The sequence below is a fragment of the Capricornis sumatraensis genome, chromosome 22 (genome assembly GCF_032405125.1).
Source record: "Capricornis sumatraensis isolate serow.1 chromosome 22, serow.2, whole genome shotgun sequence".
Lineage (NCBI taxonomy): Eukaryota > Metazoa > Chordata > Mammalia > Artiodactyla > Bovidae > Capricornis > Capricornis sumatraensis.
The window spans coordinates 16,212,449-16,239,632 of record NC_091090.1 but is presented as its reverse complement, the minus strand read 5'-3'; the positions used below and the strand labels follow the sequence as shown (position 1 = coordinate 16,239,632).

General features: G+C 44.1%; 1 protein-coding gene across 3 annotated transcripts in view; it reads right to left on the bottom strand.

Moving 5' to 3' along the window:
• The window catches only part of CMTR1 (cap methyltransferase 1), a 59,803-nt gene that overhangs the window by 16,323 nt on the left and 16,296 nt on the right, over positions 1 to 27,184 (bottom strand). For 2 of the 3 annotated variants that reach the window (XM_068961096.1, XM_068961097.1), the window contains exons 5-13: positions 25,847 to 25,939; positions 24,334 to 24,405; positions 23,211 to 23,305; positions 23,016 to 23,088; positions 17,944 to 18,142; positions 17,098 to 17,216; positions 15,107 to 15,203; positions 14,660 to 14,792; positions 13,833 to 14,012 (exon numbers count right to left, since the gene is read on the bottom strand). In XM_068961096.1, coding sequence (XP_068817197.1) covers positions 13,833 to 14,012; positions 14,660 to 14,792; positions 15,107 to 15,203; positions 17,098 to 17,216; positions 17,944 to 18,142; positions 23,016 to 23,088; positions 23,211 to 23,305; positions 24,334 to 24,405; positions 25,847 to 25,939 — 1,061 coding nt within the window. The remainder of the gene's footprint in view (positions 1 to 13,832; positions 14,013 to 14,659; positions 14,793 to 15,106; positions 15,204 to 17,097; positions 17,217 to 17,943; positions 18,143 to 23,015; positions 23,089 to 23,210; positions 23,306 to 24,333; positions 24,406 to 25,846; positions 25,940 to 27,184) is intronic. The other variant, XM_068961098.1, reaches the window with a different exon arrangement.

Sequence of the window (27,184 nt, the reverse complement as noted above, 5' to 3'; positions counted from 1 at the left end):
AGGAAAACATCTATTTCTGCTTTATTGACTATGCCAAAGCCTTTGACTGTGTGGATCACAATAAACTGGAAAATTCTGAACAAAATGGGAATACCAGACCAACTGACCTACCTCTTGAGAAATCTGTATGCAGGTCAGGAAGCAATAGTTAGAACTGGACATGGAACAGACTGGTTCCAAATCGGGAAAGGAGTACGTCAAGGCTGTATATTGTCACCCTGCTTATTTACCTTATATGCAGAGTACATCATGAGAAATGCTGTGCTGGATGAAGCACAAGCTAGAATCAAGATTGCCAGGAGAAATATCAATAACCTCAGATATACAGATGACACCACCCTTATGGCAGAAAGTGAAGAAGAACTAAAGAGCCTCTTGATGAAAGTGAAAGAAGAGAGTGAAAAAGCTGACTTAAAGCTCAACATTCAGAAAACAAAGATCATGGCATCCAGTCCCATCACTTCATGGAAAATAGATGGGAAACAGTGTCAGACTATTTTTTGGGGCTCCAAAATCACTGCAGATGGTGAATGAAACCATGAAATTAAAGGACGCTTACTCCTTGGAAGGAAAGTTATGATCAACCTAGATAGCCTATTAAAAAGCAGAGATATTACTTTGCCAACAATGGTCCGTCTCATCAAAGCTATGGTTTTTCCAGTAGTCATGTATGGATGTGAGAGTTGGACTATAAAGAAAGCTGAGCACTGAAGAACTGATGCTTTTGAACTGTGGTGTTGGAGAAGACTCTTGAGAGTCCCTTGGACTGCAAGGAGATCCAACCAGTCCATCCTAAAGGAGATCAGTCCCGAGTATTCATTGGAAGGACTGATGTTGAAGCTAAAACTCCAACACGTTGGCCACCTGATGTGGAGAGCTGACTCATTTGAAAAGACGCTGATGCTGGGAAAGATTGAAGGCGGGAGGAAAAGGGGACGACAGAGGATGAGATGGTTGGATGGCATCACCCACTCAAAGGGCATGAGTTTGAGTAAACTCCGTGAGTTGGTGATGGACAGGGAGCCCTGGTGTGCTGCAGTCCATGGAGTCGCAAAGAGTCGGACACGACTAAGCGACTGAACTAAACTGATCAGACCATCTATCTGTGAGTACCTCGTGAAAACCGGCAGAAAAGATTTTCCAGATATAAAGAAGAAATCACAATGAGATGGGTATGAGGGGCAGAGATGAGGTGTAGACAACACCCAAAGCCCTGTGTGGGTAACTCACAAATGGAAAGAGGACCACGACTGCAGGGGTTCTCCCCAAGGACTGAGGCATCCGAGCCCTGGATGGGACTCCCCGACCAGGGACTCTGCGCAAGAGAGCTGCAGGGCTGCAGGAAACAGACTCTTAAGGGCACCTGCAAACCCTCACACACCCCAAGTCCCAGCACTCAGATGGTGATTTGAGAGGAGTCTGGGTGAGACCCACCTGCCGATCTTTAAATTAGAGAGCCTCCCTGAGAGACAGGAGGCCACTGGGACTCCTCCTGGGGACATATGGTTGGGGAACTAAGATGCCATGAGGTGCGGCCAAAAAAAAGAGCAAAATTAATAAATTGAAATCTGTTGCATTTCTATACACTAACAACAAACTATCAGAAAAAGAAATTAAGAAAACAATACCATTTACAATTGCATCAAAAAGATAAAATACCTACAAATAAATCTAACTCTAAGAGGTAAACCAAGAGGTAAAAGACCAGTACTCATAAAACTATAAGACACTGATTCATTCAAGAGACTGAAGATAACAAAAACAAATGGAAAGATATAGTGAAGATACCGGAAGAAAATGACCACACCACCTAAGGCAATCTACAGTCAATGCAAACCCTATCAAAATACCAATGGCATTTTTTACAGAACTAGAACAAATAATTCTAAAATCTGTATGAAACCATAAAAGACCTCAAATAGCCAAAATAATCTTCAGAAGAAGAACCAAGCTGGGAGTGTCATGCTCCCTAATTTCAAACTAGGAAATATGGGCAATTAAGCTATGACCAAGGAGGCAAGAATATAGACTGGGGGAAAGACAGCTTCTTCAATAAATGGTGTTGGGAAAACTGGAGAGCTACATGTGAAAGAATCACAATGGCCTACTTTCTCACTCCTTATACAAAAATAAACCCAAAATGGATTTAAGACTTAAATATAAGTAATACTTGAAACCATAAAACTTCTAGAAGAAAAGCCAGGTAGTATGCTCTTTGATACCAGTCTCAGCAATTTTGGGGGGACATATTTCCTTAGAGAAGGGAAACAAAAAACTAAACAGATGGTACTAGATCAAAAGCTAAAAAGCTTTTGCACAGCAAAGGAGACTACCAACAAAACAAAAAGGCAGCCGACTGAACGGGAGGGAGATAGTTGCAAACAATGTATCTGATAAGGGGTTACAATACAAAACATAAAAAGAACTCACACAACTCAACATTAAAAAAATGCCCAGGTAAACGAAGATGTGGTGTGTGCATACACACCCACACACACACACACACACTGGAATATCAGTCATAAGAAAGAGTGCAATAGGGCTTCCCAGTGGCTCAGTAGTAAAGCATCTGCCTACCAATGCAGGAGGTTTGGATTCAATCCCTGGTCCAGGAAGAACCCAAATTCTGCGGAGCAACAAAGCCCACGCACCCAGCTCCGTAGCCCGTGCTCTGGAGCCTGTGCAGCTATGGAAGCCGGCACGCCCCAGAGCCCTGTGCTCTGCAACAAGAGCAGCCACCGCAGTAAGAAGCCCACACACGCGGTGAAGAGTAGCCCCCTCCCCGCAACAAGAAGAGCCCACACAACAACAAAGATCGAGCACAGCCATAACTAAATACATTTTTAATTATTAAAATAAACCACGTGGAAGGGAGAGGCTTCCCACACCAAGTGATTCTCTGTAGACAACTTTAAAAGAATGAATAATGCCATTTGCAACAACATGAATGGACCTAGAGATTATCATACTAAGTGAAGGAAGTCGGACAAAGACAAATATCCCACAATATTACTGTGATGTGGAAACTAAAAAAAAAGATGCACAGGTACTTATTTACAAAATAGACTAATAGACAGTGACTCACAGTCACTGAAAACAAACATGGTTACCCAAGGGGGAAGAGGCAGAGAGTGATAAACTAGGAGTTTGGGATTACCAAATACAAACTACTACATATAAAACAGATAAGGAATAAGGTCCTACTGTAGAGCACAGGAAAGTATATTCAATACCTTGTAACAATGGAAAAGAATCTGAAAAATAATATATATACATACATACAGCAATCACTTTGCTGTACACTAGAAACACAACATTGTAAATCAACTATATTTCAACTTAAAAAACACTTGATTAAACTATAATTTTAAAAAACGGATTAAAGAATAGGCAGAGGATTTAAATATTTTTCTGTGGAAGACATACAGATGGTCAATAAACACATGAAAAGATGTTCAACATCACTAATCTAATCAGGAAAATGCAAATCAAAACCACAATATCACCTCCCCCTGTCAGAATCAGTTCAGTTCAGTCGCTCAGTCATGTCCAACTCTTTGCGACCCCATGAATCGCAGCACGCCAGGCCTCCCTGTCCATCACCAACTCCCGGAGTTCACTCAGACTCATGTCTATCAAGTGGGTAATGCCATCCAGCCATCTCGAAAAGACAACAAATAACTGTTGGCAAGGATATGGAGAAAAAGGAACTCTCATGCAGTGTTGGTAGGGATGCAAACTGGTACAGCTACCATGGAAAACAGTATGAAGGGTCCTCAAAAAATTAAAAGCAGAACTACCATGTGCTGTGTTGTACTTAGTCACTTCAGTCATCATGTCTGACTTCGCAATCCTATGGACTATAGCCCACCAGGCTCCTCTGTCCATGGGGATTCTCCAGGCAAGAATCCTGGAGTGGGTTGCCAGGCCCTCCTCCAGGGGATCTTCCCCACCCAGGGACTGAATCCAGGTCTCCCGCATTGCAGGTGGATTCTTTACAGTTTGAGCCACGAGGGAAGCCAAAGAATGCTGGGGTGGGTGACCAGCCTATCCCTTCTCCAGGGGATCTTCCCAATTCAGGAGTCAAACGGGGTCTCCCGCATTGCAGGCGGATTCTTTACCAGCTGAGCAGTATACCAGGGAAGCCAGAATTACCATATGACCTAGCAATTCCATTTTTGGCTATTCTTCTGACAAAAATAAGATATACGCATCCCAGTGTTCACTTCAGTATTATTTACAATAGCCAATATATGGAAGCAATCTAAGTGTCCATCAATAGATAATTAAAGAAGATATGGTATATATACACAAAGGAATATTACTGAGCTATAAAAAAGAAATGAAATCTTGCCATTTACAACAACATGAATGGACCTAGACAGTATTATGCTAAGTAAAGTAAGTCAGAGAAAGATAAATACTATACAACTTCACTTATATGTGGAATCTAAAAACAAAACAAATGAACAAACATTAACAAAAGAAACAGATTCTTGAATACAGAGAACTAACTGGTGGTTTGCCAGAGGAAGGGGAATGGGGAGTATGAGTGAAATGAGAGATTAAGAGGTACAGACCTCAAGTTATAAAATAAGTCAGTCACCAGGATGTAATGTATAGTACAGGGAATAAAGTTAATAATATCTTAATAACTTTTTATGGTGACAGATGGTAATCAGACTTTGGTGAACATTTTCTAATGTATAAAAATATCAAATCGGACTTTCTGGTAGTCCAGTGGTTAAGAATCCAACTGCCAATGCAGGGCACAAGGGCTCAATCCCTGGCCTGGAAGATTCCACATGCCTTGGGGCAACTAAGCCTGTGGGCCACAACTGCTGCCTGAGAGTCCTAGAGCCTGTGCTCCACAACTAGCGAAGCCACCGCAACTAGAGGCCTAGCACCCCAGTTAGCCTCTGCTTGCTGCAATTAGAGGAAAGCCCATGTGTAGCAATGAAGACCCAGCACAGCCAAAAATACATAATTTTTAAAAAATCAAATCATTATGCTGTATACCAAAAACTAATATGATACTGTAAGTCAATTATACTTCAATGAAAAATAAAATTTAAAAAAAAATGGAGAGGAGCATAAAGATGGCGGAGGAATAGGACGGGAAGACCACTTTCTCCCTCACAAATTCCTCAAAAGAACATTTCAACGCTGAGCAAACTCCACAAAACAACCTCTGTAGGCTGGCAGAGGACAGCAGGCAACCAGAAAAGCAGACCATTGTCTTCAAAAACAGCGCGACTGAACTAGTGAGCCTGAAAAACCAGCAAACGGAAGAAGTTAAACAGAGGGAACCACCTTGGAAGTGATCCCACACGGCCCAAAACATCAGAGAAGAGCCAGATATATTTTTACTATTTTAAAAATCACTCCTTTTTTTTTTTTTCTCTTTTTTTTCTAACTTTTTTTTTTAATTGTTAAGTCTTCTATTTCTCCTCTAATTTTTATTACTATAACCTATTATTACTATTTTTTAAAAAAAAGACTTTTTTTTTTTTTTTTAAGGCAAACACCATATATAGCCTTTGGATGGTTGTTGGTGGGGTTTTTTTTGTTTGTTTGTTTTGTTTTTTTTTGTTTGCTTGTTTTTTTTTAATAATTCTTGGTTTTTTTTCTTTCTTTCTTTCCTGCTTTTTCCTTCTGCTTCTTTTCTTTAATATTGTATTTTTGAAAATCCAACCTCTACTCTAGATTTTTAACCTTTGCTCTTAGGTTTTTGTTGTCAATTATGTTCATTTAAAAACCCAAACTTCACTACCCAAGTTTACCTGAGAGCGAGATTACTGGCTTGACCACTCTCTTCTCCTATGGACTCTCCTTTTTCTCCACCAGGCGGCCTCTGTCTCTTTTCTCCCCCATCTCTTCTCTATCCAACTCTGTGAATCTCTGTGTGTTCCAGACAGTGGAGAACACCTAAGGAACTGGTTACTGGCAGGATTTGTCTCTCTCCTTCTCATTCCTCTCTCTTATCCTCCTGGTCACCTCTGTCTACTTCCTCCCTCTCCTCTTCCCTGTATAACTCCGTAAATACCTGAGCGGGCCAGACTATAGAGCGCACATAAGGAAGTGACTACTGCCTAGCTTGCTCTCTCCTCTTTTGATCTCACCGCATCTCATTCCAGTTACCTCTAACTACCCCCTCCATCTTCTCTTCTCCTTGTAACTCAGTGAACCTCTCTGAGTGTCCCTCAATGTGGAGAAACTTTTCATCTTTAACCTAGATGTTTTATCATCAGTGCTGTATAGATGGAGAAATCTAGAGGCTACTGTAAAAACTGAAGACCAGAAGCAGGAGGCTTAAATACAAAACCTGAAAACATTAGAGAACTCTTGAATTCAGGGAACATTAAGCAATAGGAGCTCATCAAATGCCTTCATACTTACACTGAAACCAAGCTCCACCCAAGGGCCAACAAGTTCCAAAACAAGACATATCACTCAAATTCTCCAGCAACACAGGAACACTCCCCTGAGCTTGAATATACAGGCAGCTCAAAATTATTCCAAAACCTTTGACGTCTCATAACCCATCACTGGTCACTCCACTGCACTCCAGAGAGAAGAAACCCAGCTCCACCCACCAGAACTCCAACACAAGCCTCCCTAACCAGGAAACCTTGACAAGCCACTGATAGAACCCCACCCACAGTGAGGAAGCTCCATAATAAAGAGAACTCCACAAATTACCAGAATATAAAAAGACCACCCCAAACGCAGCAATATAACCAAGATGAAGAGACAGAGGAATACTCAGCAGGTAAAGGAACAGGAGAGTTGCCCACCAAACCAAACAAAAGAGGAAGAAGTAGGGAATCTACCTGAGAAGGAATTCCGAATATTGATAGTGAAAATGATCCAAAATCTTGAAATCAAAATGGAATCACAGATAAATAGCCTAGAGACAAGGATTGAGAAGATGCAAGAAAGGTTTAACAAGGACCTAGAAGAAATAAAAAAGAGTCAAAATATAATGAATAATGCAATAAATGAGATCAGAAACACTCTGGAGGCAACAAATAGTAGAATAACGGAGGCAGAAGATAGGATTAGTGAAACAGAAGATAGAATGGTAGAAATAAATGAATCAGAGAGGAAACAAGAAATACGAATTAAAAGAAACGAGGACAATCTCAGAGACCTCCAGGACAATATGAAACGCTCCAACATTCGAATTATAGGAGTCCCAGAAGAAGAAGACAGAAAGAAAGATCATGAGAAAATCCTTGAGGAGATAATAGTTGAAAACTTCCCTAAAATGGGGAAGGAATTGATCACCCAAGTCCAAGAAACACAGAGAGTTCCAAACAGGATAAACCCAAGGCAAAACACCCCAAGACACATATTAATTAAATTAACAAAGGTCAAACACAAAGAACAAATATTAAAAGCAGCAAGGGAAAAACAACAAATAACACACAAGGGGATTCCCATAAGGATAACAGCTGATCTTTCAATAGAAACTCTTCAGGCCAGGAGGGAATGGCAAGACATACTTAAAGTGATGAAAGACAATAACCTACAGCCCAGATTACTGTACCCAGCAAGGATCTCATTCAAATACGAAGGAGAAATCAAAAGCTTTACAGACAAGCAAAAGCTGAGAGAATTCAGCACCACCAAACCAGCTCTCCAACAAATTCTAAAGGATATTCTCTAGACAGGAAACCGAAAAGGGTGTATAAACCCGAACCCAAAACAATAAAGTAAATGGTAACGGGATCATACTTATCAATAATTACCTTAAACGTAAATGGGTTGAACGCCCCAACCAAAAGGCAAAGACTGGCCGAATGGATACAAAAACAAGACCCCTCTATATGCTGCTTACAAGAGACCCACCTCAAAACAAGGGACACATACAGACTGAAAGTGAAGGGCTGGAATAAGATATACCACGCAAATAGAGACCAAAAGAAAGCAGGAGTGGCAATACTCATATCTGATAAAATAGACTTTAAAACAAAGGCTGTGAAAAGAGACAAAGAAGGCCACTACATAATGATCAAAGGATCAATCCAAGAAGAAGATATAACAATTATAAATATATATGCACCCAATATAGGAGCACCGCAATATGTAAGACAAATGCTAACAAGTATGAAAGGGGAAATCAACAATAACACAATAATAGTGGGAGACTTTAATACCCCACTCACACCTATGGACAGATCAACTAAACAGAAAATTAACAAAGAAACGCAAACTTTAAATGATACATTAGATCAATTAGACCTAATTGATATCTATAGGACATTTCACCCCAAAACAATGAATTTCACCTTTTTTTCAAGTGCTCATGGAACCTTCTCCAGGATAGATCACATCCTGGGCCATAAATCTAAACTTGATAAATTCAAAAAAATCGAAATCATTCCAAGCATCTTTTCTGACCATAATGCATTAAGATTAGATCTCAATTACAGGAGAAAAACTACTAAAAATTCCAACATATGGAGGTTGAACAACACACTTCTGAATAACCAACAAATCACAGAAGAAATCAAAAAAGAAATCAAAATATGCATAGAAACTAATGAAAATGAAAACACAACAACCCAAAACCTGTGGGACACTATAAAAGCAGTGCTAAGAGGAAAGTTCATAGCAATACAGGCATACCTCAAGAAACAAGAAAAAAGTCAAATAAATAACCTAACTCTACAACTAAAGCAACTAGAAAAGGAAGAATTGGAGAACCCCAGAGTTAGTAGAAGGAAAGAAATCTTAAAAATTAGGGCAGAAATAAATGCTAAAGAAACAAAAGAGACCATAGCAAAAATCAACAAGGCCAAAAGCTGGTTCTTTGAAAGGATAAATAAAATTGACAAACCACTAGCCAGACTCATCAAGAAGCAAAGAGAGAAAAATCAAATCAATAAAATTAGAAATGAAAATGGAGAGATCACAACAGACAACACAGAAATACAAAAGATCATAAGAGACTACTATCAGCAGTTGTATGCCAATAAAATGGACAATGTGGAAGAAATGGACAAATTCTTAGAAAAGTACAATTTTCCAAAACTGAACCAGGAAGAAATAGAAAATCTTAACAGACTCATCACCAGCACGGAAATTGAAACTGTAATCAGAAATCTTCCAGCAAACAAAAGCCCAGGTCCAGACGGCTTCACAGCTGAATTCTACCAAAAATTTCGAGAAGAGCTAACACCTATCCTACTCAAACTCTTCCAGAAAATTGCAGAGGAAGGCAAACTTCCAAACTCATTCTATGAGGCCACCATCACCCTAATACCAAAACCTGACAAAGATGTCACAAAAAAAGAAAACTACAGGCCAATATCACTGATGAACATAGATGCAAAAATCCTCAACAAAATTCTAGCAATCAGAATCCAACAACATATTAAAAAGATCATACACCATGACCAAGTGGGCTTTATCCCAGGGATGCAAGGATTCTTCAATATCCGCAAATCAATCAATGTAATTCACCACATTAACAAATTGAAAAATAAAAACCATATGATTATCTCAATAGATGCAGAGAAGGCCTTTGACAAAATTCAACATCCATTTATGATAAAAACTCTCCAGAAAGCAGGAATAGAAGGAACATACCTCAACATAATAAAAGCTATATATGACAAACCCACAGCAAACATTATCCTTAATGGTGAAAAATTGAAAGCATTTCCCCTAAAGTCAGGAACAAGACAAGGGTGTCCACTTTCACCGCTACTATTCAACATAGTTCTGGAAGTTTTGGCCACAGCAATCAGAGCAGAAAAAGAAATAAAAGGAATCCAAATTGGAAAAGAAGAAGTAAAACTCTCACTGTTTGCAGATGACATGATCCTCTACATGGAAAACCCTAAAGACTCCACCAGAAAATTACTAGAGCTCATCAATGAATATAGTAAAGTTGCAGGATATAAAATCAACACACAGAAATCCCTTGCATTCCTATACACTAATAATGAGAAAGTAGAAAAAGAAATTAAGGAAACAATTCCATTCACCATTGCAACAAAAAGAATAAAATACTTAGGAATATATCTACCCAAAGAAACTAAAGACCTATATATAGAAAACTATAAAACACTGATGAAAGAAATCAAAGAGGACACTAATAGATGGAGAAATATACCATGTTCATGGGTTGGAAGAATCAATATAGTGAAAATGAGTATACTACCCAAAGCAATTTACAAATTCAACGCAATCCCTATCAAGCTACCAGCCGTATTTTTCACAGAACTAGAACAAATAATTTCAAGATTTGTATGGAAATACAAAAAACCTCGAATAGCCAAAGCAATCTTGAGAAAGAAGAATGGAACTGGAGGAATCAACTTGCCTGACTTCAGGCTCTACTACAAAGCCACAGTCATCAAAACAGTATGGTACTGGCACAAAGACAGACATATAGATCAATGGAACAAAATAGAAAGCCCAGAGATAAATCCACACACATATGGACACCTTATCTTTGACAAAGGAGGCAAGAATATACAATGGAGTAAAGACAATCTCTTTAACAAGTGGTGCTGGGAAAACTGGTCAACCACTTGTAAAAGAATGAAACTAGATCACTTTCTAACACCGCACACAAAAATAAACTCAAAATGGATTAAAGATCTAAATGTAAGACCAGAAACTATAAAACTCCTAGAGGAGAATATAGGCAAAACACTCTCAGACATAAATCACAGCAGGATCCTCTATGATCCACCTCCCAGAATTCTGGAAATAAAAGCAAAAATAAACAAATGGGATCTAATTAAAATTAAAAGCTTCTGCACAACAAAGGAAAATATACGCAAGGTGAAAAGACAGCCTTCTGAATGGGAGAAAATAATAGCAAATGAAGCAACTGACAAACAACTAATCTCAAAAATATACAAGCAACTTATGCAGCTCAATTCCAGAAAAATAAACGACCCAATCAAAAAATGGGCCAAAGAACTAAATAGACATTTCTCCAAAGAAGACATACGGATGGCTAACAAACACATGAAAAGATGCTCAACATCACTCATTATCAGAGAAATGCAAATCAAAACCACAATGAGGTACCACTTCACACCAGTCAGAATGGCTGCGATCCAAAAATCTGCAAGCAATAAATGCTGGAGAGGGTGTGGAGAAAAGGGAACCCTCCTACACTGTTGGTGGGAATGCAAACTAGTACAGCCACTATGGAGAACAGTGTGGAGATTCCTTAAAAAATTGCAAATAGAACTACCTTATGACCCAGCAATCCCACTGCTGGGCATACACACCGAGGAAACCAGAATTGAAAGAGACACATGTACCCCAATGTTCATCGCAGCACTGTTTATAATAGCCAGGACATGGAAACAACCTAGATGTCCATCAGCAGATGAATGGATAAGAAAGCTGTGGTACATGTACACAATGGAGTATTACTCAGCCGTTAAAAAGAATTCATTTGAATCAGTTCTGATGAGATGGATGAAACTGGAGCCGATTATACAGAGTGAAGTCAGCCAGAAAGAAAAACACCAATACAGTATACTAACACATATATATGGAATTTAGAAAGATGGCAATGACGACCCTGTATGCAAGACAGGAAAAAAGACACAGCTGTGTATAACGGACTTTTGGACTCAGAGAGAGAGGGAGAGGGCGGGATGATTTGGGAGAATGGCATTCTATAATGTATACTATCATGTAAGAATTGAATCGCCAGTCTATGTCTGACGCAGGATACAGCATGCTTGGGGCTGGTGCATGGGGATCACCCACAGAGATGTTATGGGGAGGGAGGTGGGAGGGGGTTTCATGTTTGGGAACACATGTAAGAATTAAAGATTTTAAAATTTAATAAAAAAAAAAAGGAAAAAAAAAAATGGGCAAAGGACTTGAATATATTTCTTCAAATAAGATATACAAATAGCCAATTTGCATATGAAAACATATTCAACATATTAGTCATTAGGGAAATGCAAACCAAAACTACAATGAGAGCCAGTTCAGACCTACTAGAATGGCTATTATGGGAAAAAAAAATCAAACAATAACAAGTGTTGGTGAAGATGTGGAGAAATTGGAACCCTGATGCATTGCTGGTCGGAATGTAAAGCAGTGCAGCAATCCCACTTCCAGATGTATACCTGGATGAAGTGAAAGGAGGGACACAGTTACTTTTCACACCAACATTCACAGCAGCGTTACTCTCCATAGCTAAAACGTGAGGAAAATCCAAATGTCCATCAACAGCTGAATGGATAAACAAAATGTAGTATGCACATAAAATGGATTATTACTTAGCCCTAAAAAAGGAATGAAATCCTGACACATACTACAACATGATGAATCTTAAAAGCATTATGCTAAGCGAAACAGCCAGAGGCAAAAGAACAAATACTGTATGAATGCACTTATATGAGGCACATGCAATAAGCAAATTCAGAGAGAAAATAACAGAGGGTACCAATGGCTGGGGATAAGGGGAATAGGAGTTGTTATCTCACAGGTATAGAGTTTCTGCTTTGGATGATTAAAAAGCTCTGGAAATGCATTGTGGTATGGTTGCAGAACAGTGTGAATATATTTAAGGCCACTAAATTTCACATTTTAAGAAAGGTTAAAATGATAAACTTTGTTATGTGTATTTTACAATTTAAAAACGGACTCAAAAATTTTTTAACTTCTGCTTATCAAAAGACATCATTAAGACAATGAATAGGCAAACCACAGATTGGGGAAAAATATTCCCAATATACCAGACACAAATCAATTTACCAGGCTGCTTAAACACTCTGCAACTGGGAGCTTTGAGACCAGTTCTGCGATGCATCCACACACACCCATATGAAACTGCAGCATGGCTCAACAAAAAGAAGTCCAGAAATGTGACACAGCTTTGGCTTTGCCGATTTTCAGTCCCAGGCCTGCTTCCTCATCTACAACACGCTGAAACCTAGTACAGGCTCCGCCTTGGTGCCGATTCTTACATCAAGATGAGAGAGTTTATGTAGCAGTACCACAGAATGGAAAATTAAAATACTGAGAGAAGATGGATAAAGACTTCCTCTCCTCCTATGTTCCCCTAGGGCCACCCATACATTCAACTTTCTCTGGGAGACTTGGGATTCCACTTACAAATGACCTTTCCAGTACATGTTTGGCCCCCTAAGCAAGCACTTCTATTGATTCATTGCTACTAGACAGCTCTCCAAGCTTCCTCAGAAAACTGTTCAATGAGGTTTGCCCACTTAGAAAACTGAGCCAACTCTCACAACTTTAAATTATCACTACTAACAAGGAGGGGGAAAACAATTAATGAAGGTTAAAACAAAAACAAAACCAGCATTCAGATGGCCTATTTGAGTAACTCATGGTCTGGCAAAAGTTTTGATACCAGAAACTTCCAAAAGCATGTTATATACTTGCTTTCCAGCCATCTCTTGCTTCCAACTAAGGGACTTCATGGGACAGTAAACTATGATGGTCTTCTACAAATGCAAGCAATTAAAGGGAGATTATTCCTTCCTCCAAGGACGCAAAACAAGTCTGCCCTCTAGCTTCACTATCATACTCAGGCTCCCACGGGCAGGGCTGTGCCAGCCAGGCTCCCACCAGCCACCCTGTGACAAGGCATGGGAGCAGGATGAAAGTCCTCAAGGTACTCAAAGTCCTAGGGAGCCCTGGAGCGAGCAGACCAATCTCAGCTACCAGTTTTTCAAAACGGACAAAGTGATACCAAGAGCCAGTCATTCAGTCCTTCATTCTCTTCATCCCTAGGGCTTTCCTGATACCCTAGGGATGCAAGCAAACAACAACAACAAAAAGAAACGAAGGAAAAAACACATTGGTCTGCTTACCCCTCGTTGGACCGTATCATGTAGTCAGTAAATTCATGGTCTCCCTTGATCACCTCCAAGGGGACCACAAGGTTGACATCAGAATCAGTGTTCCGCAGCTGGTTGAGTTTAATGTTGACTGAGAAGAGGTAATCCCGCACTTCATCTATGCCCACCTTCAGGCCCTTGCACACCACATACCTGAGAGGAGAGACCCTGTCACTCCACTGAGCAAGGGCTTCCCCGGCGTAATTCCTCCTTCCCGAACCACCTGCTGAGTCACAAAACCCCTGTCTACACACCGAGAACAGAGTGCTGCAAAGTTCACCTCAAACCCTTCTCATGTTGGGCTGTGTTTCTACTCTCTACGGCAGTGGTTTCCAATTACCCTGTGCCAGGCTGGCTGAATCACCATCAGCTGGGGAAGTCTGCTAAGTTAAAGGCAATCAGACTCTCCAGGGATGGGGCCCAGAAATCTGTGTTTTGAACAAGCCACCTAGAAATTCGGATTGGCTGCATCTTCTCTCACAAGATGCATGGGCACTGTGTCCCATCTGGGATGCAAACAGGGACTCTGGTTAGTGGCCCAATTGTCCTTCAGGTAACCCTTCCTTGGTCTCCTTCACCCTCCTGGGCCAAGCCAAGGATCGCCCACAAAAGTGTGGTGAACAAGGTTGGTGGAGGAGGCAGAGGCTGAACAAGAAAATCCAAATCCTCTTGGCTCCAGTCACTTTTTTTAAATCAGGGTTTTTTAATGCAGCTTGAGTGCTCATGCCAGAGATGCACCAGGTTTTCTTGTTCTGACATTTAGCCAACTAGTCTGATTCAAAGGGAGAGGAAAGCCTCACCTCTCTGAGTTGGCAGGACGGCTGGTAATCGGCTTAAAGAGACAGACTCGTTCAAAGCAGCAGTACAGCAGGTAGATGAGCCCCACGCTGAATGGTGTGAAGAGGTCGAAGGTTTTACAGATGAAGTGGCCTCCTAGGTTAAGGGAAAACACCAACGACAGTCAGCAGCTTCCACTCCAGGAAATGGGTTGGGTCATCTCAGGGACTATGACAAAGTCAGGGCCCAGATACCTGGGCCCATTAAAAGTCACAGGCCACAGAAGGGAAAGAGTTGTAGAGGGGACTTTGGGGATTCCATAGCACCTTCCCCCCCTAAATCCCTCATTCCGCCATGTGTCATCTCATACAAGCAGACCATGAGTTAACTTTCAAGCCAACCCCAATACATGTTCTTGTACAACAGGGCCTCTGGTGGGTCTGGGTGGGGAGACGGCAGAGGAGTGTCACCTGTCCGGACAACAGACAGCGCCATGAGGAACTGACAGAGCAGCAGCTGTTTGCTGAGGATCTCCTGCAGGTTCTCCTGCCCCTCCACTGAGAAGCCCTGCAACGAGAGCACAAGGAGCAGAGCAGAAAAGAGAAGTGATGAGGACTGCAGAGAGTGCTCCCACCGCACCTTCCCTGAGACCTCTACAGGTGTTTCCATTGATCTCCACCAACTGACCGACACAGATACAGTCTGGTGTTTAGATTCTCCGGCGTGGTTGTATGGCTCCCTGTGGTAAAGACAGCACCTGGGACCCAGGCCTGCCTACTGAGCCAGTGCTGTTTTCCTGCTCTATCGCTCCTGGGGATCTGCTCCTCCAAGGAGATGGTCCAGAAAATTTAAAAACTCATGCTGGAATCCAAGGGAAGGATACGGCAGAACAGAGGCAAAATACGCTGGTCTCAAGCCAACTACAAGACAGGAAACTGAATGCCCTGGTGAGTCCAGTGAGACCCAGGGAGCACGTGTGGCTAAATCTGTGTGGGCTCCCTCAGTCCTGGGCTGCACTGAACAGGCCCCAGTCTGGTGACAGGAGAAAGTCTGCCTGACTCTGAGAGTCACAAGAATCTTTCTTTCTCTGCTGACCACAGATTTACTCACAAAACCCCCCCTCCTGTCCCAGGACCATGGAGCCTCTTCCTCCAGCTGGCAGAGTCTCTGGGCAGGCTGTTTGTATGAAGAATGTATGTTGCTGTTCTTGGAGTGGTCTCCCTCCCTGTGAGATCCCAGCAAGGAGCAGAGAGCCAGGCTCACAGGGGAGTGAGGGACGCCAGGGGCTGTGACGGGAAGAGAGGCGAGTTATTGTTTAATGGGCATAGAATTTCAATTTTGCAAAATGTAAAAAGTTTTGGAGATCTGTTTCATGAAAGCATGATTATAATTAACATAACTGAACTGTAAACTTAAAAATGGCTACAACAGTAAATTTTATGTTATGTGATTTTTATCACAATAATTAAGAGACACAAAGAGGCTGGTCTCCAGAAGTAAAAATGTTCGGTAATGTCTTCCAGATTTACAGATGCTTCTTAAAATGCACAGCTGTTTACAGGGAGAGGGGGAAAAAAACACACACACAAAAAATCCCACATGGATCACCAGTCTATGTTGCCTAAGTCAGAGGGACAATCCTTGAGTTTGCCACTCGAGCTGATGCCCTGCCCGGCTGCCTCCCAAGCGTATCAGACTCCGACAGGCTCAGCGGAAGTGGCCCCTCCCTCCACCCAAGCCTATCTCTTGTCCCTTGCTAGGCACCAATCTTTGGGGGCTGAGGGCATGCTCGGCTCCTGTGCTGACATCCTAAACATTTCTTCACCTCTCCACACAGCTACTGCTTATGAGGTTGCCCAGGGGGATCCAGAAGCTTCTTGCAACTCTGGCCACGTGACCCTGGAGCAACTGCCGCGTTCTCTGACCTTTCTCCACACTAAGCTGTGACTCACAACTTTTCTGGTAGTCCAGAGAAGACTACTGGCAGCATCAGATTACTAAGGGAGAAAGCTGTAGGGGCTGCCTCTACGCCTCAGGTAACTGCCCAAGAAATGGACAACCTGAGTATCTTCTTCAGCCCAGCCACTGACAGAGCCTCTTGCAGAGTCTTAATATGGAGTCTTAATATGGAGCAGCTGCATTTGGTTACGTGGTCACCTATCAGCTGCTCCCGAGGCTTAGGAGTGGTCGTGTACAGACAGCCTCTCCGAGAGCAGCACCCGGGTGACAAATGATGGAAACGTCCTTCCCGTTGGCTCTGCTGAGTCCATCTTAGTCACGGTGCCCCCTCACCAGGCCTCCACCCTCACCCGAGGCCCATTGAGGAAGTGAGTTGGGAAGATCCACCTGCCCCAAGCAAAGATGCCTGTAATAGCACAGCCTTGACAAAGTTACAAACTGAAAAGATGTACAAAAAGAATAAAAACATACGTCATCACCCCACGAAGAGCAGGTCACCTACCCCGTCAGCCATCAGAAAGTGGACACCCTTGTGATCGGTGTTATCCAGGACGAAATTCCGAAAAGCATTGATGTTCTCCGGGCGGGTAATGTCTCCGTCTCCATCGATCCCACCCTCACCTGACAGGACACAAGGTTCACACTTAGCTCGTCTGCCCTGTGCATCCCTGGCACCGGGACACAACCTCGCCAGGGCTGTGAACACAGGTACCAGGCAGGCCTCAAGGCCCAGGAGAAGAGCCTCTGTGAGGAGCAGCTCAGGACCCGTCACACAAGGCTGCCCTGCAGTGATGGGCCAGGAGGCAGAAACAGGGCCCTGCTACAGTAGAGGAGAGCTCAGGCGGAGTCAACCAGCCGTGAGCCATCAACTGAAAGAGAAGGTCTTCATGTTCAAGATCAAACGTGTTTAAAGCACCTACATTTAGGAAGCAATATCAATTTCTTAATAAGTTCTGTTAACAAAGGACTTGGGATTTCCTGCCAAATCACAAGAAGCAAGACAGAGTGGAGGGAACTGCTAGGGGGTTGCTGACCATCTGGCATACAGGGCTGGGGATGGGTGTGGGTTTGTATTTGTTAATAACCCTGCCAGTTCTCAGCTAGAGATCGAACGGTTTTATTATCTCCTGTCACCACAAGAGAAGGAAGGAGAAATTAGCATGGATCTGCTGCGAGTTTGCCTACTGGAGGGTTTAACCTGGATCCCACAGGCCTGGGGTAAAAGGCACAGGCAAGGGGAGACCAAGACCTCATGACGTGGGCTGGGAGCCCCGGACTGAGAGCCCCGGGACAGAAAACACGTAAGACTCGTCCCTCTCGGTCCCTGGGGCCTCCTCCGTGTCCCTACCGTAGTAGGGCTCGAAGAGCTCGCTGGAGGCAGAGTAGAAATCCTCCAGCTTGAAGTCGTGAGGGCCCTTGAGAGTCAGCCCGAAGCCCTTGGCGTGCCACCTCTTCCTCCACAGCACGTACTCCGAGAAGCCACCCGGGCCCGCACAGACGTCAGCAAAGTACAGAAGCTCCGCTTCCCGGTCCTTCACCAGCGGCTTCTGCAGGGGCAAGTGGAAGCCAGGGGAGGAAGAGGGGAAAATGCCTCAGTGGGGAGCAGGAAAGAGAAAGCAGGGGAGTAAAACAAGCCTTTCAGCAAGCACAGTGCAGAGTTCCTGCCAGAGCCACAACCACCAGGAAACATGTCCTCTGAGACCACTGCCTTCAGAGTCACCCATCCACACCTCAAAACACCCCTGATGCCTTTCACACCACCATGCCCAGCTCAGACTCCTTAAAAACACCCTAATGGGCACCCAAGCGTGCATGTTTTCTGAGCATCTTTTCCCCACCGCATCCTGCCTTACAAGAGTCCCAACGAGCGGAGTAGATGTTCTAGCCCCCCACATGACAGACAGGGAAAGAGAAACGCCAAGACACAAATCGACCTGTTCAGTCTGCAGCACCGCTTAGTCAGCATCCCGTCAGCCTGAGCAGGAGACACAGGCTTCCCGTCCAACCAGAGTCTGAGGGGCTCTCACATCACTTCCTCCCAGCTCAGGGCCTCATCTTCCAAACAGCAGTTTCTGCGTCCCTTCTTCCTCTCCTCCTAGCCACTATCTTTTTTTTCCCCTCCAATTAAGTTTTTACCATGGAATAATTTTAGATGTACAGCTAAGTTGCGAGGACAAAGTTTGCACATATCCTTCACCCAGTTTTAGTAACATCTTACATGGTCAGCTGTAAAAATTAAGGAACTGACATGCACGGGTACATTTCTACGAACTACATCCCAGATTTGCTTCAGATCTCACCAGACCCCTTGTTCTGTTCCACGACTCCATCCAAGACCCCACAGTGCCCTGTGTGTCCTCCTTTTTTGCACACCCCTGCTCCTACCTTTGCCCCTCTGCTGACCAGGGCCTGCACAGGGCAGAGCTGGAAGCTGATAAGATTGAGAAAACAGGAGACACTGACCTAGGCAGCCATCAGAGCATCCACCCACCTAAAGAACAACTGAATTACACTATCATCATTTGTATCTGATGATTAGTTTCGGCCAGTTAAGTGGCTTTAAATTCTTAATATAAAATGCTGGGCATTCCCTGGTGGCCTAGTGGTTAGGATACTACGCTTTCACTGCTGTGGCCCAGGTTCCATCCCTGGTCAAGGAACTGGGATCTCACAAGCTGCACAGCTTGGCCAAATTAATTAATTAAATTTAATGTATGCTGAATGCAGATCTAGATTGTGTTTACACTTCTCTTCTACACACCTGGGCCCTCAAGGGTGAATTCCACTTGTCTCAAGCCTCCACGGCAGAGACGTGCCATCTGCACTGGTGACAAGAAGCTGAGCTTCAGAGGAGTGACCGCAGGGGTCCCTGATGAACATCCAGCAGGAAGGGCTAAGACAGCTCAGCCTTCTCTCCCTCAAAGTCTGGCACGGCTGGGTGCTTGTCCAGAGCTCTCTAACTGCCAGATAAAGATCAGAAGGCTTCAGGGGAAACAGTTATAGGAAAGAAATGGAAATACTAATGCTCACAGTCCAGTCACTTTTGAGGTGACAAGGGCTTTGCATCTGGTGGTGGTTTATCTAGCTTGATCACAACAGTGGAAAAAGTCTCTGGAGAAAGGGCCTGTAGCTAAAAATACACTCCATCGCCCTGTGACAAGCCCACTCAGTGTGCTGGGCGTATCAGCTCCTTCTCCCCTCCCTCTGCTCCATCACCCTAACATTCTTTGTTCCTGAGCCATCAATTATTCATATTTTCTTATTGTATTCATTTGCACACTAAAAAAGACCTAATGGCATACGCCAAGAATATTATGCAGCACTTCCCAGGCTGCAAAGCGCTAGTGAGGCAGGAGTCACAAGTTTAAGGCCTGCACACACTGCAAAGAGTGAAGACACTGTTTCTCCTCACAGGTCAAGCCCTAGCCCCGGGCGCCAGCTTCTCCAGGTGAGAGGCTGGCCCAAAGAAGACTGTGAGAAGAAAGGAGAATGAATCAATGAAAGCGTCTCACCTCCAAAAAGACGGCATAAATATGATCTGTTCTGTAATTTCAGGACGTGTCACCCTAGCAGGCCACGGCCAGTGGTCCTTTCACAGAAAGGATGGCCAGGGTTCTCACCTCTGCCACTGACTGTGCAGTCAAAAGCAAGAACACGATTTATGTCTTTAAGCTTGAGCTTCCTCAATGACAAACGGGAACTAATGTAGGTTATTTCTTAAGGCTATTGTAGGATTAAACAAAGTACCTTATGTCAAAGACCCTTAAAAACTGTACAATACTGAACAAACGTTAAGATGACACGAAGTTCAACTCGATCAGCCAGCTCCCTGAGAGTCAGGCCCTTGCCCCTCCCCTCCCTTTCTCTCTCTGGCGCAGTGCTCCACAGGCAGCAGGGAGTTTGTAAGTGCTGTCTAATTTCTTCTAAGACAGCGCTGAGACTTCAAGATCTACATTCAGCTTTTGTATCCTGTTACGCTTCATAGCCAATGCTTTCTTACCACAACGATAACTGCAGGCACACAAGTCCCTCACGTAACGTTTATATATAATACGCTTCCATATACCCAAAGAATCTAAACGCCCTTCTCTTCCTGGCCCCTTCCAATTCTTGTTTATGATCTCTTTATTTCCCTAGCCTCTTTTCTCCTTTTACCACAACCTGTAGAAGCAGAAACATGCTGAAAAACCTCAAAGAGCCTCCCTCCAGCTTCCCATCTCCAACCTCCTCACACTTCGCTAGGCTTCACGTAGTCTGCACTCTTACTCTGATTTCCCTGATCCAAGAGCCACTGAGGCTCTAACAAACCTGGGCGTGTGCCTGGGGCTTCTGCCACTCCCACGTCTGCTGGGACTGCTCTAAACACAACAAGCCTGCTGGGCTTGGCTGTCACTCCAGTCCTTGGGAGGAAACAGGGGTGAACAGACAGAAGCAAACACTAGGAGCTGAAAAGAAATCACTTTTATAGTGGAGTATAGAAGAACTTCTCTGGAAGGGCAATTCTCCATGGCCACTATCAATCAATGCAAGTCAAGAAGCTGCCTGAAGCATCACAAACACAGCCACCTTTTCCTATGTAACATCTCCACCCTCCACCTGAATGGTACGACCCTGATGCCTACCTCATTTTCCTGACAGCAAAAGACAATAACCAGATCCCAGCTGCTGGAGGCGTTTACATTCAAAAGCCCAAAATGACGCTGTGATTTCCCATCAACCTGACAGAGTTCCTCTGCCAGGCAGGGGTTTAAGGGAAATCATTGGGAGCTCAGAAAATTAAATCAACATTGTATCAATGTAATTTTCTCAAGATGCTAATTCCAAGAGCCGTTTTGTACAGCTTGCTGGTACTGTAAGGTGGGAGGGAGACCTGGGAGAGAGAAATAACTACAGACTGGAGGGGTCCACCTGCCCTTCTGCCAGCATAGAGGAGACAACCAGGCAGGTGAGGCTGGAGCAGTGAAGAACTTGGAAAACAAATTTCTTTAAGCAGTGGATAATCGGGGGCCTAGCAGGAGGAGGCTGAATGAGGCAGAAACTGGACTGGGAACAGCCGGCTCCTGACCCCTTCACTGTCAGAGACTAACCTTCTAGGACAGGGTGAAAATGCTTTGAAACTCTGAAGGGAAAGCTGGAATGAAATTTCCTTTTTTCTTTCTCTATCATATGGAGGGTCTGTGTTCAGAAAAATGAGAGTAGTAAAGTAGAAAATCATTCCGATCCACCACCTGTAATTAGGATTCCACATGAAGCTTGTCCAGAGAAGCAGAAAGGGAAAGTGGCCACATTTGAAGTCACAGATTTTAGAGCTGGAACAAACCTTAAGAGTCTCTTGGTCCTACCCTGGTTCTCTGGCAGGTTAGTAGGGCTAATTTCAGAGATGAGGTAGCTGAGATCCAAAGGAGGTATGAACCTGAGTGACACCACCTGTGACTAAGTGCTGCACTTCCTACCTGCCCCCGACCATGAGCACAGACCTTCAGACATGATCCTGATTGTAAACAGACGCGTGAAAGAACCCAGATGCCCACAATTCATTCAAAACTCAGACATTTCCCAGAGTACTGCCCCCTCATACCAGGAACAGCAGCAACCAAATCAGATGATGTCACAAGTTTCAACCTGGAACATTAACTCACTGTAAGGACTGCTCACAGTCATCCCTCAGTATTGACAGGGCATTGGTTTCAGGTCCCCCCCACAGCCACCAGAATCTGCAGATGCTTGAGTCCTTTACGTAAAGTGGTGGTGTACAGCCGGCCCTCTGCATCGCAGAGTCAACAGACACAGAGGGCTGACTGCACTCAGACTCCTGTAAGAGGCAGGCTCAAGCTCCCTGGTGGCAACTGGCCTCTACACGTCGACAAGCATGGAGAGGCTCTACACACACCCGACCTCTCAAGCCCCCCAGAATGTCCAGACCCTAAGCACCACGGGGAAAGGGATCACATCTATGTATTCCTGGTGCCTAGCACTGTGCCTGGCACAACGTAGGGGCTGGACAAATACACGTTTAATCAGTGCAGCAGGGAGGCCGATGCACTCACTCATGCCCTCACCTCCCTGCCCCCTTGGCCTATGGAGGCTACACCTGCTGGTCTGGTCAGGAATGCCCCTCCTCCACTGCTGCAAGCCCTGTGCTCCTCTACCCGGAGTGAAGAGCAGGATCTACAGAGGCAGGAGCTGGGACTCCGGGCCTGAAGCCCTAGAGATAACTGCTTACTAGGGCACTCCTGGGACCACAGGAAGCACTGTGGAACCCTAGCTAAAGAGCTCAAAACAAAATATATCTCATCACAAAATGCATCTCCATCACCCAGCAGGAATACTCTCCTAGAATTGTACAAATGGCAATTTCTGAGCCACTGAAGCTGAAGCCTATTTAGCACTATGAATTCAGAAGCAAAATCTTGTTCTCACCCCATAAGAGTCCCTTGGATTTGTAAACATGCGATCGAACACAAAATCCATGTTAGCCATCTTCATTGCTGCCCTGAAACAAAGCAAGACAGAAAAGCATACCTCAGTACCAGACAGATGGGAGAGCTGAGGCTCAAATGGAAACATCGACCAGTGCACATCGGAGGAGGGGAGGGAAGGGAAATGCCAGCAAACCTGTTGAGGAAGAAGACTCCTCGGATCATCTCGTAGGGATTGGCCCGAGTCCGAGCTCGCCGCATCTCCTCCCCATCCAGGACATCAAACACACTCTGCCCGGAAAGAATCAGAACCACAGGGTGAGCATCACCCTCGGGATGGAGCTTGAGGAGCCGGATTCACAGCCCTCTGAAAAGCTAGGCCTCTGCTGCAACCCAGCTCTGAAACGACCAGATGTGTGACCCCAGACAGGCGGCTCGATCACTCTGCCTCTCAACTACCTCACTTATAAAATGGTACAAAATAAAAGGGAAGCAAGCACGTGCCTGCCACGTGCTTGTGGTATTAATCCTCCTGGCACTGCTAAACCTTGCTGCAAGCCTGCTTCTCCACTCCAGCAGCAACTCAGCAGGGACCAGAGTTTTGCTATGAAGGGTGTACCCAGAAAGAGGGCCGGCAAACCAAGATCAGGCTTTTCTGAGGGCACCTACCTCCCAGCAGGGAACCCTTCTCTTTCTGCTAATTCTCTCTGGAAAAAGAAAGCCTCACTTTACCTGAGGATATTTCCAACACTCTACCTGCCAGAAAAATAAGCTCTGTGAGGCTCGTCTCAGGCCTTGCTTCTCCTCCAACTCATTTTCTCCTCAGTTTCCTTGGCTCACCCTGCCCCAGGCAATGCACCTCCTGACCAAAGTCAGGTCAGGTCAGAAGACATCAAGGGGAGAGTAACACCAACTATCTCTTTTAACTCTAACACTGAGTATTTTTTTCTTCCCAATTTAAAGATAAGGAAACTCAAACTCAGAGAAGCTAAAGCAAATGGTCCAAGGTCACTCAGCAAAGAAAAAAAAAAAAGCTGCAAAACTAGGATTTGAATTCAGCTCTGATACTGAAGAATGATTCCAAATCTTCCACTATGCCAGCCCCTCCTCAGGATTACGATGAACCCACCCACTGAAATTAAGTGGTTCCCTTCCTGGCTACTGACCACAGAGACAGAACAACACTGCAGGGCAAGGGAAACACCAAGAAAAATTAGCTAAATTTCAGGTTCCCCAAAACCAACTCAAAAGAACAAGAAAAGCCCAGCACAACCCCTCACACAAAATCTTTAGCGCCAGCTCTAGCCACGAGGACTTACCTTACACTTCAACACACTGCGAAGCAGGCCTTCCCCACAAAACTCTGTTTCATCTTCAATAATCATCTTTCTCTACAGGGAGAAGAAAACAATCCACAGTGACCACATGTGTCTGCATTTGGGGGGAAACTAGGGTTCTGAGTGAGCAGAGCAAAAGGGGGCTTGAGTCCCTGCCAGAGAACATCAACCCCGAGGAGTCGGAAAGAGAAAAGCCTAAATCCCTCTGGCTTGGCTCCAGACGGGGCTGCGAGAAGGAGCCCCCTGGGGGCTCCCATGAAAGCACCATATGGATACAAGACTCGTGAATGCCAAGGCTGAGAAAAGCAAACAGGGAGGAGACACCCAAGCTGTCTGTCCCTAGAGCGCGGGGGCAGAAGGAAGGGGGATGCTTGGGAACACCCAAAATGACAGAGGCTGTCCTTTAGCCAGGAAGCCTCTTGCTCCTTGGTGAGTATGAAGGCAGGACCTCAGGCACCAACTTGGCAGGCTCACAGAAAACAAGGGTGTGGGAGCCTCATGGGGATGTTGAGTTCAGTGTCAAGTACGAGTGAGAATGCCTCTAAACCAGTGGTACCAAACTCGGTATTCTCAGGTTTTACACTCTTTAAGATCACTGAGGATCCTCAACAGCTTTTGTTTCTGTGGGAGATAGATGTGTATATGTGTGTGTGTGTATTTATATACCTTATTATTAGAAGTTAAAACCGAGATGTTTAAATATTTACTAGTTCAGTTTAAAATGTTGTATTAATATAAATAAACGTGTAAGAAAATTGTATTCCAGAAAAAAAATGATTGAGAAGAGTGGGCACTGCTCTCCATGTTTGCAAAGCTCTCAGCACCCAGCTTACACGAGACAGGGAGAGTCTCCCGCCCACATGCGCATTCAACACATGCTATCACATGTCATAGCTTCTGGAAGACTTCTCAGGACACTTGCAAGAGAGAGAGAATGAAAAAGGCAAATAACTTTTCAGAATTATGAAAATAAATGACCTTGTAGACCCTCTGAAAGGGTCATGGAGATCCCTCAAGTCCCTATACTTTGAGAACTGCTCTCTGGAACATGCTGATCTGGTAAAACTGTATACTTAATTCTTACAATTTTCCAGAAAGAGAACACACAAATTCCTTTTGTAACAACTCCCTCATTCCTTTCTGAGGACATGAGTAGTCTTTTTTTATCTTCCTGGAACAGTGCCCAGTAGTGACCAGAATATACACAGGTGTACAATAAGCTACTCTAAAAAGCATCCAAGAGGAAGACAGAAGTTACGCATTTTGTGCTGCCTTGCAAGGTAAATGACTAGGAGGAAAAAAGCCCCGCATGCCACATCTCCCAGGGGCATATCCGTGAAGCTCTTGATACCCTCTTGATGCAGCTTTATTCCTGCCAGAAAGCTTAGATTCACACTTTTCTAATACTGTGAGTATACAGATACACACACCTGATTTGAGGAGGAGAAATATCAGAAGTGTCAAGAATTCAGAGTACATTTTCCTGAACTCCTACCTTCCCCACAACCATCCAATCGCTCATTTCCTGAGTGTCAGGAATTTCAGTGGTACATTCTGGGAACCATGACACCTGCTCACAGGCACTGGGCTACAAACAAAAGAGAAGCAAGTAAGTCAGGTAAGGCAGACCCTCAGGGCCATGCCCCAACTCACCAGGGCTTTCCCCAACTATCAAGAGGGGCTCAGAGAGAGAAGTGTCCAGGAAGCTGAGGCCAACAGCAGTGTCAGACCTAAGAACTGAGCCAGAATTCTGAAGTTCAGCTTCTAAAGGCCGGGGCCAATTCTGCTTTGAATTCTAAGAAACTTCTCCACCTTTCAAAGTTTCTTTCATTTGTTCCAATATTATTTGATGAACACCTACTGTGGACTAAGAGCTCAGTACACAGAGGTAAAAAGACATGGTCTTTAACTCAAGTGGCCTATAGTCAGAGCAGTGGGGACGCAGAGAAGAACATAAGTCTACAAGGCAATTACATCAGGAAGACAGTGCAATGAGCCTCACTTCCTGATGCCTTTTATTGCAAGACACAGTAGAAACTGGCTTCTCTAGTGCTGCTTTCTCTTAATTTTTCAGTCACTTTCCTTACCAGGCTAAAACTGTGGTTTTCGTCCTGGCCACACTTAGCATTATCTGTAGACCTTTTAAAAAGTACTGATGCCTGGGCCCCACCCTCGGAGTATATGATTCTGCTGGTTTCAGGTGGGGATTGGGTATAAGGACATTTTTAAGAGGTCGCCAGGTGATTCTAATGTGCATCCAGAACTAAGTTCACAGGGCTGCAAGAGACAACGATTATAAAACCTAAATAGGTGGCTAACCTGCATTGGCAGCTCCACATTTTCCCTCCAAGTAAGTGAGGAGAAGAGATTCACCATTGCGAATTGAAGCAATGAGATTAAAGGTAATATTACATGCTCTGAAAGGCATAAGATTGTATCTCAATGCAAGGTCTTGAGGGCAAGCCAACTACCATCAACAGAGAAAAAGTTTAAAAGAAAAATTACTGAAAACTTTGTCAATGAATCTAGCAGTGAATCATGGCTTCTCCTCCTGGTCAAATCCGGTCCCTTTAGGTATAAACGTTGTGAACTATAACCTGTAAAATGAGCTCATACACAATAGGGATGCTCCTTTGGAGAGGAATAGCAGACTCAACCTCTCCATGGAAGTGTGAACATTATGGCTGCCTACAAAGTGAACTCTACTTGAAGCTCCACACCTTACACTCCGTATTCCTGGACAGCGCCACTGGAGCATTCTCCATGCGGTGATTCAGGAATCGGACGCTCGCCTCAGGCCGCCCAGACTCAACTACCTTAAAGAAGCGGCACT